The 16,665-nt window shown below is 43.0% G+C and overlaps 1 protein-coding gene across 3 annotated transcripts in view; it reads left to right on the forward strand.

The window, feature by feature from the left end:
- TOPBP1 (DNA topoisomerase II binding protein 1) overlaps positions 1-16,665 on the forward strand; it is a 377,252-nt gene that overhangs the window by 146,833 nt on the left and 213,754 nt on the right. For all 3 annotated transcript variants that reach the window (XM_085630675.1, XM_085630678.1, XM_085630676.1), the window contains exons 11-13: positions 517-836; positions 11,249-11,421; positions 13,629-13,840. In XM_085630675.1, coding sequence (XP_085486801.1) covers positions 517-836; positions 11,249-11,421; positions 13,629-13,840 — 705 coding nt within the window. The remainder of the gene's footprint in view (positions 1-516; positions 837-11,248; positions 11,422-13,628; positions 13,841-16,665) is intronic.

The raw sequence follows: 16,665 nt of genomic DNA on the forward strand, positions 1-16,665 counted from the left end.
GCAGTACAGGTCCCCTCTGTGATCTGTACACTATGTTGAATATAAATGGGGGACCTTCATTATTATTTAGTACTGTCCATCCGAAGGACTCTGTAGCCCAACTTACCACTAGGTCCCTTAGACTTGCATTAGAGAGACAGAATTTCATAACCTGAAGTCCTAGCTTTGTTGCTATAGCAGTCCGTATATCTGGGCCAGTTCCCATCTCAGTCACATTCCCCGTGCACTACCATGGCCTTGTGTTCTAAAGTCCTGCACAGTTGAAATCTGATGGTCAAACAGCAACAGTTAACTTTGTTCCTAATTCACAAATTTCTCCAAAACCTGCGTTTAAAACATTATTTATTGATTGTAACAATGTCATTTGGTTAAATTAAAGTTCATATACATTGCCTGATTTTTAGATGACATTGCATTCTGTAGAGTTTGTTTCTTGGTAGTTGAGCATTGTTAAGCTATATTTGCTCACTGTTATTAAATGATTTATGAACTAGCCTCAATGTGATTGTTTTTCAGTTGATCCGGGTACCCAGGAAACCAATAACTTCAATGTGTCTACTCAAGTGTCCACACAAGATGAACACCGTTTGTTCAACAGCCAGAGTGGCCTTGCTGACACTTCCACCATGATTGAAGAAGGTTTATTCAGCAGACGGAAGTTCCTGGTACTGGGATTTGCTGAGAAAGACCAGGCCATCATTACAGAGCTTATTACAAAGAACGCTGGGAAAGTTCAGTCTCCTCATATCCGGGGCATTGCTGATTATGCTGTGGTTCCTTTACTGGGTTGTGACGTGGAGACAACGGTTGGAGAGGTCGTTACTAATACATGGCTGGTAAGGATTCCTTGGCTTCCCCTTGAACTATTAGAATAGTGCAGTCTAATTTATTTTAAAGATTTACCTAAATGATATATTGCTCTGACCAGGATAATTGTCCTTGTGTGGTAGGAAGATTCCTGGTGAGAGCAAAACACCAAAAATAGGTTTGTGGGATCATGTACGTTTTAAGTTGTGTTTTTTTTTTTTCTTGAAGCTTTAGTGAGGATTTAAAATGGGAAATTCGAAAGCACTGTGTCATGGAATAGTGCAGTACTTACTAAAAATATCTAGGGGGAAAACATTTGTGCCTTACTGAAGTGTTCACTGTCCGAAAAACATTTGAAGATTTACTTAAGAAAACCAGCTTCTAAATTTTGGTCTTGTATTTAAATCTTAATCTCTCCCGCATTTTTAAACATGGCTTGGCTACCTAAGATGAGACTATAGGCATATTCTACTCCTGATGACACAACTGTGCTGGCCTACCTTTACAGAGGTTCAAATGCTTAGGCTGAGCATGACAGGCAAGGGTTTGGATCTGCTTCAGTCATCCACAAAGAGCGGTCTGCGTCAGAGTACACTTAAAACACCCTCACCTAACGTCTCTGAAGAATTTTTATTATCCTTTATCTGGAAGTGGGTGATAAGCCAACAGCAGTATATCCCATTCCAACATGGTGGTATAGCATTCGCACAAAATAATTCACTTCATTCCTGCTGGCTTTCCCAATTTGATGACCAGGCTTTTCCAGGCACAAATTAAGTCCATTATATTCAGATAGAGTGGAAGGCATCGGTTGGGATAACTTCTGGATGGCTCTGGAGATTGTTCGTCCTTGTCTTGAGTTCCCCATGTAGCAATTCTGGTTATATCTGATTTTCTGTCCTCAGTTCATGTGTGTAATATAAGGGCATAGTGTGACACCGAATTTGCTCAGAGTTGGGGGGGGGGGGGTGTTTAGGGGGGTTGTGGTCTTTATGGGAACACAGTGTGCACCCTACTTTTCTTGGGCTTGACTACAGTCCACTCACTGGGCTGCAAAGAACTGAGAGTGAAGGCAGTGATGGATCCTACCTGTGTATGGGACTTGAGTCACGTGTCCAGGGACAGTGGCCTTTAAAACTGACTGCCCGTCCTATTCAACAAGTTCCTTAGTCCATCCATGTAGGACTTAGACGTTGCATACATGCATACCCTATTTATACGCCGTAGGATAAGCGTCAACCTATAGGATTGACTGTTGCAGTCCAGGAATATATTTTGAATCTCCTCTGTGAATGATGAAGGGTGGAGTGAGCGTGCCGGCAGTAATGCCTGTGATAGCTTGGCGCAAAGAAAACTTTTAACAGCATTCAGTGGCTTGGCCATCTGACGGAGACCCGCCTTTTTTGGGGAGGTGCTAGTAGAAAACCGTGACCACAGTACAGCAGTTCTAGCGTCAACATCACAATTGCAATACGGGAAGGGCTTTTCACTTTGTGAGGCGGGTTTGAGTTTGGATGCAAGCAAGATCCAGCTAAGAAGGACCCTTATCCCCGACAGATGTGAGCAAATGCAGCTTCTGTCCACCAGTGTTCATGCAGCCCATCCCCTCCTGGTTTGGAGCATACACTTCTAAGTTTTTATAGTAGTGTGTGAACAAGTTTGTGTTTTCTACAAGCAACTTACACTGAAACCAGGACAGCTATAAAAAAAAAAAAAAAAGAAGTAGAGGACATTCATAACCTTCTAGCCTGATTAATGTGTGCCCCTCTGGGGGGGGGGGGGTAGTAATTTCAAAGTTCTATTGACTCTCAAGTAGTAACTGTGCTTAATATGTTCTCAATACATTTGTCTTTTGCATTTTATGGGTTTAGTAGCTTCTTTTATGCTGTGAATAAAGTTATTTTCAAGTAAAAGCACAGTGTCTCTACTCCATACTGACTCCCTAAGCAAGCCTTATACTGCACAGTGTAGCTTTCCCGTGGATCAAGAATTGGGAATCGGTTTTGGCTCCAACTGTACAGTAACTACTGCGAAACGTGTGGTAAACCTCCCTTATTGCCCCTTTTTGTGCCCACTAACCACTGATTACCCTAAGACTCCCGAACAAGTTTCCCCAAACTGGACCTTTAAGACAATTCTAGGGAAACAAGCTTAGTAACCCACATGGGTGGAGAGTCAGGGGCATGCTATTATAGCCAGGATTCTTTCTAACTCCCATGTTATTCTTGGAGGACAGAGAATCTTACAACAGCATTGTGCACATCTTGCTTTAGTATTCAAGGTTGACTGAATATAAAGGAGCTGCATCAAGGTCTTTTTAGTGAATTGGGGCGTTGGTAGGAAAAAAAGCTGTATCCAACCAAGCTAGCTGCTTGCCGTCTACCGCCAAAATGGGTCCAAGCACAAAGCCACACTCAGGACCTAGATATTACTATTGCCCATCTATTTCCATTTGGCTCGGGTGACTTCACATGTTATTTACAAAGTCTCTGGAATCCAGAGAAGCACATTTGCTTGAGGGTTTCATGAAAAACAACTTAAGCTTGCCTGTGTGTGTTCCAGGGAGTGTCAGGGAATTTTCAGATTTTTCTCCTCATAGAGTAATAGCAGAATCTTCCAGAAATCCTTGACCTACTGTCCTGCTTAATAATACTGATAGAAACCCATGTATAGACAACACTGGTCCAGTTGTCTAGGGAGATTTTTAGACTAAGCACAGCAAAGAAGTACTAGTCCCTCATGGTCCTCATGTCGGCATGAATCATCATAATCTCATTCTCCAGGGTGTGAAAGTGATTTTACAGGGGCAGCTATATTTGCAGTGGAAACAAAGCCACAATGACTAACACATAAGCATGTATGTAATGGACTAAAGGAAACCGGCCCTTGTTTTGTGGCTCCGGCGCTCCCAACTACACAAGACATAGACCCTTCCGTAATCCTCAGCTGCAGGTCAGGATCATCAAAGATGCATCATTGAAATGCTAGAACATACAAATGGGCCTGCCTGAGAGCAATTGACTGATGGTTGGCGTGCAATAACATCTTTATGTTGAGGATTTTTCAGAACCTTTGGAAGATATCTCTCAGATGATGGGAATATTTGTATTAGTAAAGGTAAGCAACCTTGTTCTGTGTCTCATAGTGGTGTAACGATCCTTGGCGGGGCCCCCCCCTGCAAAGTACCTAGAGGGCCTCCATCCCCCAGACCCAGTCAGGAGCCCTCAGGCCAGGGGCCCGCCGTGCACAGTGCTGGAGGGGGTCCCCTAGAGCTTGAGCACCCCCCTACACCACAGGTGCTGCGGGGTCTCATGTTACCCCGCTGCTGTCTCAGTCAGGGTGGTACTCACGTAAACCTTTTGAAGGCGTGCCCAAAACATAAGCTTTCAGATCTCCGATCTCGCTGACAGCTCAGCACATACTGGGAAGAAAGAATAAATGAGCATGTCCTAAGAAGGAGAATCACCTAATTTGAAACTAAATACCATAGACAATCTTTTCTATCTCCTAGATATGCCAGTTATATACTAGTTTTCTGCCTCGCTTGTAGATGTCTAGGTAGGAGGCAGTGGGAAGCATTCCTCATTATTGGGCAAAAGCCTTCCTCAGCTCTCATCCACTGACTATTTGGGAAGCTACCTATAAGTCTTTACCAGATTATCCTACTAGACCTCAGTCCGAAATGTGTATACATGTTATTTAGTACCTACATATATGTAAATTGAGAGACATCACTCTTTGCAGACATAACCTAGTATCCTGTCTACAAATTCAGGGTCCTAATTCTCCACGTGGCACCACTCAGCCTGACAGAGAAGCTGCTGAGGTGCTGATGCTTGGATGCCAAAAGATACACTGGTTCACTGACTGTGTTTAGAAACATTCCGTAATTCCAGGAATGGAGCAGGGTGTGTTTATAGTGGACTATAAATTCTATAACTAGCTTTAGCCATGAGATTTTAACATAAGTGCTGTGCTTGCAAAATCAGTTCTTCTGTATTAATTTTCAAGGATGCAGCTGGTTGTGATCTAGTTGTATTGTCAAAACACAATCAAGCATGCCCTGTTTTGCCAACCTCTGATATGTGCTGAGTTTTTAACAATTAACAAACTTAGAAGTGAGCACTCTATGCCCATGGCTTAAAGGTGGCTCTCCGCTATTACCTTAATGAGGTGAGTAATCTTGTATCTAATACTCGGCTATTAGTTGTGTATGGCCAGGCTAGTCTTTGACAGCCAGTTGCAGTGCAATCTCATATTGATTTATTTTACTGCTGGGACTGGAATGTTCCTTGCATAGTTTCATAACTAAGTTTGTGGCCTCAAGGGGTGTACTAAGCATACCTTTCTAGCAGAATGGACTAATGTACATTTCCTTGACATAATCATGCAGCAAGAATCCTGATTTTTGAATAGTGAGATGCCTGCTGCTTTCACTCAGGTAAATATACACTTGAAACTGGGCCGGGAAACATAACATAGTCCTTCATGTACTTTTCTTTTTATTTGTTATTAAATCTCTTTATTCAAATTCAATACAACATAAAATAACATACAAAACCACCACATTAGCAGCACTGTAATACAGCCAAGTAGTATTTGACTAGCTCTCCATCATTCATTCCAGAACCGCCCACCTAAGGTGTGTGGGTCGGAGAGGAAACCGAGCTAGGAAGGAGGTTGAGACCCGTTAATAAACGTAGGAGAGATACACAGCCCCAACAATAGTCGTTCCATTTACCCCACACCTTTACCCATTTTTTTGGGACATCCCCTCTTGGCATCGACAGTGTTTTTTCTGCTACCATATTCATGTCCATATCTTTTTTCCAATCACTCAGGCTTGCTCCCCAGCAGCGGGCTATATTGCGTTTTGCTACAGCCAGGCCAGGGTCATTCAGGTACGTCCCATTAGATTGATGTCCGATTCCTCCCATATGTTAAGGAGGCACCATTTAGGTGTAGGTGGGATTGTCATGTCCCATATGGCATTCATACGATTGACTATTGCCTCCCAATAAGACTGTATGGCGGGAAATTCCCATATTATGTGGAAGAAAGTGCCCTTCTGGGCGCAGTTTCTATGAGATGTATCACTCTGTGCCCTACCCATTTTCACCGGCGTGGTACAGGCAAAGTAGGCTCTGCGCAGTACCTTAAGCTGCACCAACCGGAATCCTTAATTTGCTATTTCTCTAGGCAAGGCCAGCGCATCCGGCCAATCATTGTCCTAGACCCCTCAAGTCCAGAGCCCACCTTTCACGAAGGCAGAGAAGTGTGTCAGTGTGTTTAATGATTTTCCGGTATGTGAGTGAAATCACATTACGTGGTATGTACTGCTCATCTAGCAAACGGTTTTCCAGGGGAGAGGAGTCTGGAAGCTTTTCCTCTACTGGTAAGACCACTGGAAGCGTGTATCTAACTTGCAGTTAGCATAATTTCTCAGTATCTACCAGGTTATATTCCCTTCGGAGGTCAACAAAAGGGAGTACTGAACCCCTCATCCGTAGATCTCCTATTTTAGACAGGCCTATTAGGTCCAATTTCTCAAAGCCCAAGTATGCCCCCAGTGTGTCCAAAGCTGCCGAGTCCCACAACGGCGTGGACAGAGTCAGTCTACCATTTCACCCCAGTGCTTCATGGGCTGCATGCCAGAGACTGATGGTTTGCTGTACTGTTGAGCTGTGTTAAAGCTCAGGGGGGTATACGCTCACTCTCTCCCGATCTCTGTAGTTGGCAGCCATTTTGAGGTCAGCGCTCTAGTTGCTGGACCCTGTCGAGGATATTTAAAAGCTACATGAAGCATCCGCGCAGCGGGCAATAATTGCTACGAGACTGCTAGCACGAGGGAGGCATTTAAAAAAAACTCTGCCTAATTCTTTTTAAATTGATTATAGAAATTGTTCTTAACGTGTTGTTGGTACTCACTGTGGGGTTTGCTGTACTGTTGAGCTGTGTTAAAGCTCAGGGGGGTATACGCTCGCTCTCGCCCGATCTCCGTAGTTGGTGGCCATTTTGGGGTCAGCTCTCTAGTCGCTGGACCCTGTCAGGGATATTTAAAAGCCACATAATGCGACCGCGCAGCGGACGCGCCAGTGGCGCGCCTAAGGCAAGCCCGTCTGTGCCCGTCCGCGGCCGGGCGGGGCGATGGGCTAGGAACTCTGCCCCTTTTCTCCAAGAGAGGTATTGTTACTGCCCTGAGCAACTAAAAAGTTTAAACAAGATTCCAGATATAGGATGCACTCAATATTTTACTCCTAGTGGCTCCGTCACTAGTTGTAGGCACTGCTCTTTCAGGCTACAAACACAGTCTTCCCCCTCCCCCCTTAAAAGGTTCGCCATTGAGAACTTACAAAATCCTTATGCTTAATTGCAGATCCCTACCCAAACACTCTGCAGAGTTGTTCATTCTGCTGTCAGAGGAAAGTCCGGATATCTTGTTTCTTACTGAAACTTGGACAAACCTTTACTCTGAACCTGACATTGTTCAAGCCCTTCCCCCTGACTATCTTCTTCAGAGACTAGACAGACCAATAGGGAAAGGCGGTGGGGTCGCTATTATTTTTAAAATACTCTCAAGTGTCGTACCCTTGGGAGTCCTTTAACTGACTGTGAGAATCTCCACTTCTCCATTAGACTCTCCCCCCCCTGCTTTCCTTCTCGGGAATCTTAATCTATCGACCGCCTGGATCTATGGGCCAGTTTCTTAACTCATTATCTGAAACTGTCACTAAGCTGGCTAGTCTCGCCTCAAACTTTACTATCCTAGGAGACTTAAATGTTCATTTTGACGACCAAGCATCAATATTTGCGTCAGAACTCTCTTCCGACCTTGCTGCCCTCCAACCTACTCAGAAGATGCCACATGCTACTCACATAAAAGGTCACCTTCTTGATCCTTTTTTTTCCCAATTTACAAGAGCTCCTCTGCTTGGACCCTATTCCCATCCCCTGGTCAAACCATCATTCGACCCCCCTACACTGTTCTCCTAAGTCACCTACCCCCACTGCTCAACCGATCGGACAAACAGTTCGTGGCTGGCCTAAACTCAGTCTTGAAGAATGGACTTCTGTTTTGTAACGCACCAAACCCTCTACTAATACTGATCCGGTATTAGCTAATGACCATTTAATAACTGTATCGAATGGACTTTAGACCAGGTTCTCCCTAAGAAGAATATCCAGATAAATATAGGGCCCAACAAAGCAGCACGGTACCCGCCCAATCTTCGTGAGCTAAAGCAACTGTGCAAGAAAACGGAGAGAATCTGGAGGAAAGATTTTTCCCTCCTTAAGAAAAAGCAATAAAGGAATGCCATCAGAACTTACAAAAGTGAAATCAAAAAGGCTCAGGCTCTCTAATTCAGCAAAAATTCACCGCCGCAGTTAATTCTCCTCAGAAGACACCTTTCGCATTGTAAAAAAAAAACACCTGAATGCAGACCCCCAACCCCCCCCCCCCCCCCCCCCCCCCCCCCACCCCCCACCCCCACCTCCCGGACACTCATGAAGCCACGGACCACCGGTGCAATGAACTTGCGGATTATTTCCACAATACAATTTTAACCATCTGCTGCCTGTTCCCTAACTCCACACCCATCCTTCCTTCTGAGGAAACCAAGGTATGGAGCAGAAGAACATTCTCTGGGAGTGTTCCCGCCATTGGACACAGAAGCTTTTAAAAACACTTTTGCACTAGTCAAAGTGGATCACCCAGAGACCCAGCCCCCCTCAATATTTTGAGATCTGTAGCTGCTTCAGTAGGTCCCACCATTATGGAAATGATCAACGCTTCGCTTTCCTCTGGGGGTGGTCCCCCCCCTTGTGGAAAAAAGCTTTGGTAAAAGCCTTGCTGAAAAAACCCAGCTTAGACCCCGACTGCCTCGGCAACTACCGACCTATCTCGCTCCTTCCAGGGATGAGCAAAATCGCAGAAAAGCATGTCAATTTGGTGCTCTCCAGATACCTTGAAAGGGAGAACCTTCTTCACGTATCCCAAACCGGGTTTCGTCCAGGACATGGGACGGAAACTGCCTTATTAGCAGTCATCGAGGATTCCAGAAGGATCCTCGATGCAGGAGGTTCTCTGGCCGTGCTACTCTTAGACCTTAGCGCGGCCTTTGATAAGGTTAATCACCGCATCCTAGTCCAACGACTTCAGGACTTGGGTATTACTGGAGTTGCCCTTGACTGGCTACGATCCTTCCTGGAGGACAGATATTTCCAAGTTGCTGAGGGTGAGGCCATTTCTACTCCACGGCCTTTCCATTGTGGGATTCCTCAGGGGTCATTCCTGAGCCCCACTCTTTTTAATATTTACATGGCTCCTCTTGCCGACATTGTTCTCCCTTTTGGGGTGCAAATTCTCACCTATGCCGACGACACTCAATTGGTCGTCCCTTTGAACCATATTAACAAAACATCTACCCGCCTTGGACCATGCCTCGAAGAAGTGATGAACTGGATGAAACATTCCCATCTTAAACTAATGGGGACAAGACGGAGCTTATGCTCCTTGGTAATCCGTCTTTCTCTGAAATAGTCTCCACCTGGCCTACAAGTATGGGCGCTATGCCTGCCCCTAAATCAGAAATAAAGAGCCTTGGTGTCTGGCTTGACTCCGAGCTCGGTTTTAAAACTCAAGCCAGAAAGGTTGCTGCCTCTTGCTTTGGTATTCTGCGTAAAGTGCTTCCCCTGGTACCACCTCATGTCAGAAAGCTTGTAGTCCAGGCGCTTATTTTATCGCGCTTGGACTATGGAAACGCCTTGTACCTCAGTGCTCCTAGCTTGGTACTTGCCAAACTCCAAATGGTGCAGAATTGTGCTTCATGGGAATTTGTAGCCTCCAAACAGCAAGGCCAGCCTTAAAGGCTCTCCACTGGCTCCCAGTTTTGGAAAGAGTCCAGTTCAAAGCCCTGTCCATTACTCACAGGCTGATGGGAGGGAAAGGACCTGCGATTATTTCATCTTTGGTCCAGCCCTACCTAGTTAATAGGGCCCATCGCTCTAATGATCTTCATCTGGCCTATGTCCCCAGAATTAAGAGGGCTTGTAGCGACGGCCGTCTATTTTCTTACAACGCTTCTAAACTGTGGAATTCACTCCCTCTGCAGCTATGAAAGGAACCCAACCATATGGCCTACCGTAAGATGCTTAAAACTTGGCTCTTCCCCAAATAATCTCACCTCAGTCTTAAATCGGTTCTGCCCACAGCGCTGGGATGCCCTCGGGTAACCATGCGCTTTATAAATATTGTTTTCATTTAATTTCATTTCACAGCCGTTGGGCCCTGCTGTCGCAGGTATAACGGTGTAGAGTACAAGGTCCGTACGTGCCCACAGGGACGCATCACCATGTGATCCATCCGGATCGACGGTTCATCATCCGGTAGGTGCATCCGTTGGTTAACCGTAGTCAGCAGTGCAGCCCAATAGTACTTCTGTACATCCGGCAGGGCAATGCCTCTATCGTACCACCCCGTGTTAGATTAGTAAGTGCGATGCTTGCTGATTTCCCCCCCCCCCCCTCCCCATTCCATAGGAGTGTTTGCAGTGTGGAATTATTTTTTTAAAATATTGCAAGGGAACGGGGAAGAATGCGTTGTGTGGAGCATATAAAAAGCGGGGTAATGCCATAATCTTGAAGAGTGCAGCCCTTCCGAGGAGTGACGATAGCAGTGACCTTCAGTGCTGAACGCTAGACTTCAGCCTTTCCAATGGGGGAAGTAGGTTCTTCTCATACGAGAGAGTGGGATCTCTCCAGATACTTGAAACCCTCTGTGGTTATTTGCATCTCATAGTTTTTGGGCAAGACTGGTGGTTTACCGTGTAGGATATAGATCAGGGATTTTGCCCAGTTTATTGTGTATCCGGAGAAAGGGCCAAAGTTGTCAATTATGTTTATCTCTCTGGCTAGGGAGTGCTTGGGGTCGGCCATATATAGGAGGACGTCATTAGCGTATAGCGTTATTCTCTCCACCCAATGATCTGACCCTGCATGTACTTTTGAACATATTTCTTTGGGCACAATTTGTATGCCATCCACTGGATATCTCAAGTACCACAATCACTACAACTGCAAGTACCTTTACTTGTGAATGCTCAATTAATTAGAAGGACATATGTCTTGTGTACAGGTAATCCTTTTTGGGTGCAAGAAATGAATCCCTCTCTTGTTCCCACTCAATCCCCAGCAGAGGACAAACCCAGATACTAATACAAGATTAAAGTTAACTATTCCTATGGGTTTTGTTTGGGTTGAAAAGTAATGACATTGTTTTTAAATTTACTTACTGCGTGTTTGTCTGATGTTAAAACTTTTTTGAAAGTCCTTATGAGGTAATTTCAGCAGGAGACAGACCATGTCAGAAAAAGCATTTTGTCATTACGTTTTTCTTTTTTTCCCCCTATTTTAATGGTTTATAAATGGCCTTTTCTTCCAGGGTATGTGCGATGAACAGGAAACTCTTTTAGATCCCCAGTCCCATCCTCTTTTCACACCGGTAACCATGGCGGAAGGCTGCACTCCACTTGAAAAATGTGTACTTTCAGTGAGCCAATTTGCGGGTGCAGAACGAGATGCTATATTACATTTGGCTGCATTGCTTGGAGCAAGGTTTGTAATGTGCATGTTTTTTTTTGCTTACCTGATACTACTGGACACTAACCTCTGACTAAGAAACGTGCTTGTTAATAAAGCATTTATTTATAAAATGCAAAAAGAAACACAAATATTGTGAATAATCATTATGCATTTCTGTTTCTTCTTAACAAAACAATATTCGAAGAGTACACCTATTTCATTTGTGGGAAGTTACCTTCTAGGGGCCTTGAGTAACTGTTCTTGTCAGTATGATGAGAGATATTAAGAACCATATGCAGCTGCCTACTTGCAACTGTCCATGCCCTTCTTCTTTAGAAGTTATGACTGATTTGTAAGGTCTTTGCCTCTTTTTACAAATCTGAGTGTAGTGTTCAATTGAGCTAGAAGTCTTCACTGTATTTGTTTTTTAAAATTATATATTTTTACATTTTTAATCAAATGCAAGGTTAACAAAATAGCAATATATATTTTCTTCCACTGCTAGATAACTTATACATTCAATTGGTTCAGTTAAAAGCAAAAAAAAAGTTGGTTAACTAAATTAAAGAAGGTCACTATTTCATTCCTGTACTCATCCAAATCATCAGAAAAGAATATGTCTGCTAAAACTAATTAGGTAACTTAAGCCCTTCATTCCACCAAACATAAAACAAACTTTCAGTCAGTCATTGTTACTGGAGTAGTTTATGGAATTGTATTTAACTTTAAAAAAAAATGAATCTCTAAAGTAGAGGAACACAATCTGATTTCATTATGAGTCCACACTTCTGCTGCCCTACTGAATCTTCAAATGCTTCCTATAATCAACAGACTTACATACAGAGTGTAATACCATAGGAGTATTGCTTCTGTAGACCTAAATTCAAATGCTCCTCATTTTATTCTTTTCACAGAATCTCCAGTTCACAAAAATTATTCAGCTTACAGAACAAAAACATTTTGAAAAACAGTGCATAATCAACTGTATAATGCAAGGTCTTCTCTTTTGCAAGCTGGGAACACAATGATCACCTTAAAGAAACAACTTAAAACTGATGATTTTAAATGCCCGTGTAACTTTGTTTATAATAAATATTATGTGCTGCCTGTTTTTATATGAACCTCCTTACCAAGTGCTAGACGGGATCAGGAAAATGTTACCCACAGTAACATTCCACCAACACCAGGTAGTGCGGTACACTGTCATCTTTGGGGTCACATGGTATCATATCAGGGAACAAATAAAAAGTGCCACTGCGGTTTCTTAGCCCTTTTCTTTCTAAACCAGAGTTTTGTTTTGTAGAGTGTTTGAAGTCGTCGAAGTTCAAACCTTGCAGCAAGTGTTGGGAACATATCCACACAATTACACTCTCTGGTGCCTTGGTCTTGTTGCATGAGGTATTTTCAGAGATTTGTGTCTCGGTGCACCCCAAAGCCATCGGGAGATGAGATTCTAAACTTACTCTTGCCTTTGAAGCACACATTGAAGCCATCTCTTAAATTGTCACACACAAGGAGCCATTCTCCTGAGCTTTGTCACAGGAGACACAAATACTTTCTTCTTGTTTTACAGTAAGAGACATAAGCACAGCCGAAGGTCCAGGTAGAAGCCAAGGTGCAGGTTGTATTCTCCCCTTGAGGATCCTCTCCTTCCATCTGTCCCACACAGCTCGTTTCTCTCTGCTGGTAACTCTCAGGCCAAATGGATGCCTTTCAAAAAACTGAGATGGCTATTTTTCAGCAGAATCCTTGTGGTATGCAGCATGAGATATTGACTGTATCCCTAGAATACAGTCATTATCTCTGAATTTGAAGTGCTACCTTTTGGGTTTTCGTCTGCGTCCAGTGTATTCTTTAAGTTGAGGTCAAAGGGTACGCCACCATCGCACTTATGGTATTATGACTGGGATGAAGAAAAGCAGGGCTCAATATAATGAAGATTACCAGTACGTATGCAGGATATTGTTCTAGGAAGTCTGTGGACTTCGTTAACTTTCTATTTCATCCTAACATTACCATCATGTATTTAAGGTTTCTTTCAAACTAACCGAAACGTTTTTAAAAAGCTCATATTTTCATTGTTTTCCCCTGGGGAGCATTTCAACCTCTATAATCTAATCATTGAAATAGCAAAATAAAATAAACTTGTAAGTTGTCTAATGCTGAAAAATAATTTTACTGTATGCCCCTGTTATAGTTGCTCCAATTGGTACTAACTTTTTAATTTTTTAATGTTTCAGAGTACAAGAATATTTTGTGCGCAAAGACAATCCAAAAAAATTGATGTATGCCAGCACCCATCTGGTCTTGAAGGAACCAAATGGCTCCAAATACGTTGCGGCCAAAAATTGGAACCTGCCAGCTGTAACTATTGATTGGATTCTAGAGTGTGCCAGAAATGGAAAGAAAGCTGAAGAAAGCAAATTTCTTGTGGAAAATGCAGAAGCTAAAGGTATCTCACCTGTTCTAATGATGGATTTCCACCCCTGATTAAAGCTTAGATTACTGTTCGAGAGAAGGACTACATACAAATGCAGCTAAGATGTTTTAACTAACTGCAACATTCTTCACAAACCTACAAAAAAACAAATGTAAACATAAGCAGGCTTTAAGTAATATCCATACAATTGGGGGCTCAGGAATGGTTGTCTATTGTGAGTTGCATTAGGATAGGAGACCTCAGCAGGATCTCCACTCATAAGAGAGGAATTTGTAGTAATCAGGTCCACACTGGTAGGTATGATTCAGATGATTTATTCAGGTTAGTTACAGGATCAGTAGTACAGCCAGAGTAAGACAGTGAAGAGCCAGAGAAGAGCCCTTAAAGAGCCCCACCAGGAGCAGCCAGCCAGGCGCTTAGCCCATCTCCAACTGTGTGTTTCACAGATCAACATTCCACATGACATCATCACCCAGTGTTCCACTGATGGAGAAGTAAATAGGAAGAAACACACTGTACCAAGATATAACATATCCTCCTTCCTTCCAAACGAATAACCAAACAAAGAAATAAAGAATCAGATAAAGAGCTCAGAAGAACCAAACTAAATAGAAGGATACAAGGGCGAACAGAGCGAAGGTAGAAAAAGAGAAAACAAGCAAAGTTCTTAAGGAAACAGAAAACAAGCAAAGGTCTTAAAGAAACAAATAACCTAACTTGTTCCCCATCCTCCTTTCTACAAATGAGAAAAAAAAAAAAACGTCAATGAGTACTCCCTCTGCACTCCAACTGGCCAGGTGGGTGTGCGAGAGAGCAATCACATCAGTAAGAACAACATGACAGAGAAGATGAAGAATGCGTATGATTAATCATGCTTCCCTTTGATAGAATTAAAGATAACAAAACATTTTTTTAACAGCACTGGGTAAAACCACAAAGAAAGATCTTAGCACCCAGTGAACATGAAGTTAAAGCGCAAGGCGACTTACATTAACAGTAACGTGATGGGCAGGGCGGCTTACACACAAAAGAGAAAAAAAACATGAAGCGCAGGGCGACTTATACATACATAACATGAAGCGCAGGGCGGCTTATACACAACTATAACGTGAGGCGCAGGGCGGCTTACACACAAAACGCAAAACACATGAAGCGCAGGGCGGCTTATACATAGATACACGAGTGAGGCGCAGGGCGACTTACACACCACTATAACATGGACACATGGATAGGAACCATGACTCAAATGTGGGTAGGAACCCGAACCAATGGGTAGGAACCCATGACAGAGTGCACTTAAAAGAAAGATAAACCCTGGACCCATGTGACACACCATGAGGAGACAAAAATGTTGTGCACTGTAGAGATAAGAATACGACCCATGTGACATCTCCTGTAGAGACAAAAAAATGTTGTGCACTGTAAGGATGGGCGAATCCCCTGTGAGAGACCTTGTGTTGAGGTACAGATTGTGCCCAGTAACAAACAATTTATACAGCAAGAAACCCATGGACTGATGGATTATCTCTAAAATAAAAATAGATCCCATCCTCGTCACCAAAAATATGTAGTAATCAGGTCCACACTGGTTGGTATGATTCAGATGATTTATTCAGGTTAGTTACAGGATCAGTAGTACAGCCAGTGTAAAGCCAGAGTAAGACAGTGAAGAGCCAGAGAAGAGCCCTTAAAGAGCCCCACCAGGAGCAGCCAGCCAGGCGCTCAGCCCATCTCCAACTGTGTGTTTCACAGATCAACATTCCACATGACATCATCACCCAGTGTTCCACTGATGGAGAAGTAAATAGGAAGAAACACACTGTACCAAGATATAACAGAATTCTAGACTGCAATTAAACAGATATTTATATCATCTTCATGTGGTCCAAGAATAGAGGACTATAAGCAAGAAGCTGCTGTGTGTAAAAACATAGTCCATAGGTTGTCTCTCTGGCAATCATCATTCATAACACGAATTCCAACAGAATAGTTTATCACAAGTCAATGGTGATATTGTGACCCTTTTCGGGGACATTTGTGTGTGTATATGGGGAATACGAGCCTGGCTTCAAGTTTAAGGATTATGTTGAGAATAGAGAATGTTAAATGAGTTTATGGTAACCTCAGCCTTGTGCATGGTTAATGGAATAACACCCTTGGACACTCCTGTTTCAGTGACATTTGTTTCAAGAAGATGAAACTCTAAGACCAATTTGTTTTTTGAATGTTGTTTTGGCTGCGGTAAGGAACACATGGTTGGTGCAGAGTCTATAAACTGCCTGTGGGTTGTGTGAGTGCCCTTAATAGTGAAGATGAGGTGCTGAAGTCTCTTCTGTGATTGGCCCTCTTAGCAAGTGGTTAGGTTATTGCAAGTAGAAAATGAACCTGCAACACTCTTCGGAAAATTTACTAAGAATTTATTCCAGGCCTATTCAAGAATTTCAAGTGATGTTTCTGCAGGCCTCAAAAAATCATTAACTGTTCTCAAATTGTCTGATCCTATTCAAATATTTTATTTCACTGCGCCTCCTTTTTCCTCATTATCACATATGAGAGCACCTTCATATATGTGAGTTCAGCATGTGTGCTATACAAAAACCAATTTTGTTTGATTTAATAGAGTGATCCTTTGCTCCATGTACAATAAGAATCTAACCCACCCATAGGGCACAACTCAACTAACTCGACTCATAGATCACTAATAGCATTATCATCCGGGCAGAGGCAGGAATGTTTCTCAGTTTAAAAACTTGCTTTTAATTAATGACCTCAATGCAGTGATTTAATCTGATGTGCTGAAATGAAACGTTTAAGTGTACTAAAAAATTGCCTTATAA

Source organism: Triturus cristatus, chromosome 10 (assembly GCF_964204655.1).
Source record: "Triturus cristatus chromosome 10, aTriCri1.1, whole genome shotgun sequence".
In the NCBI taxonomy this organism is placed as follows: domain Eukaryota; kingdom Metazoa; phylum Chordata; class Amphibia; order Caudata; family Salamandridae; genus Triturus; species Triturus cristatus.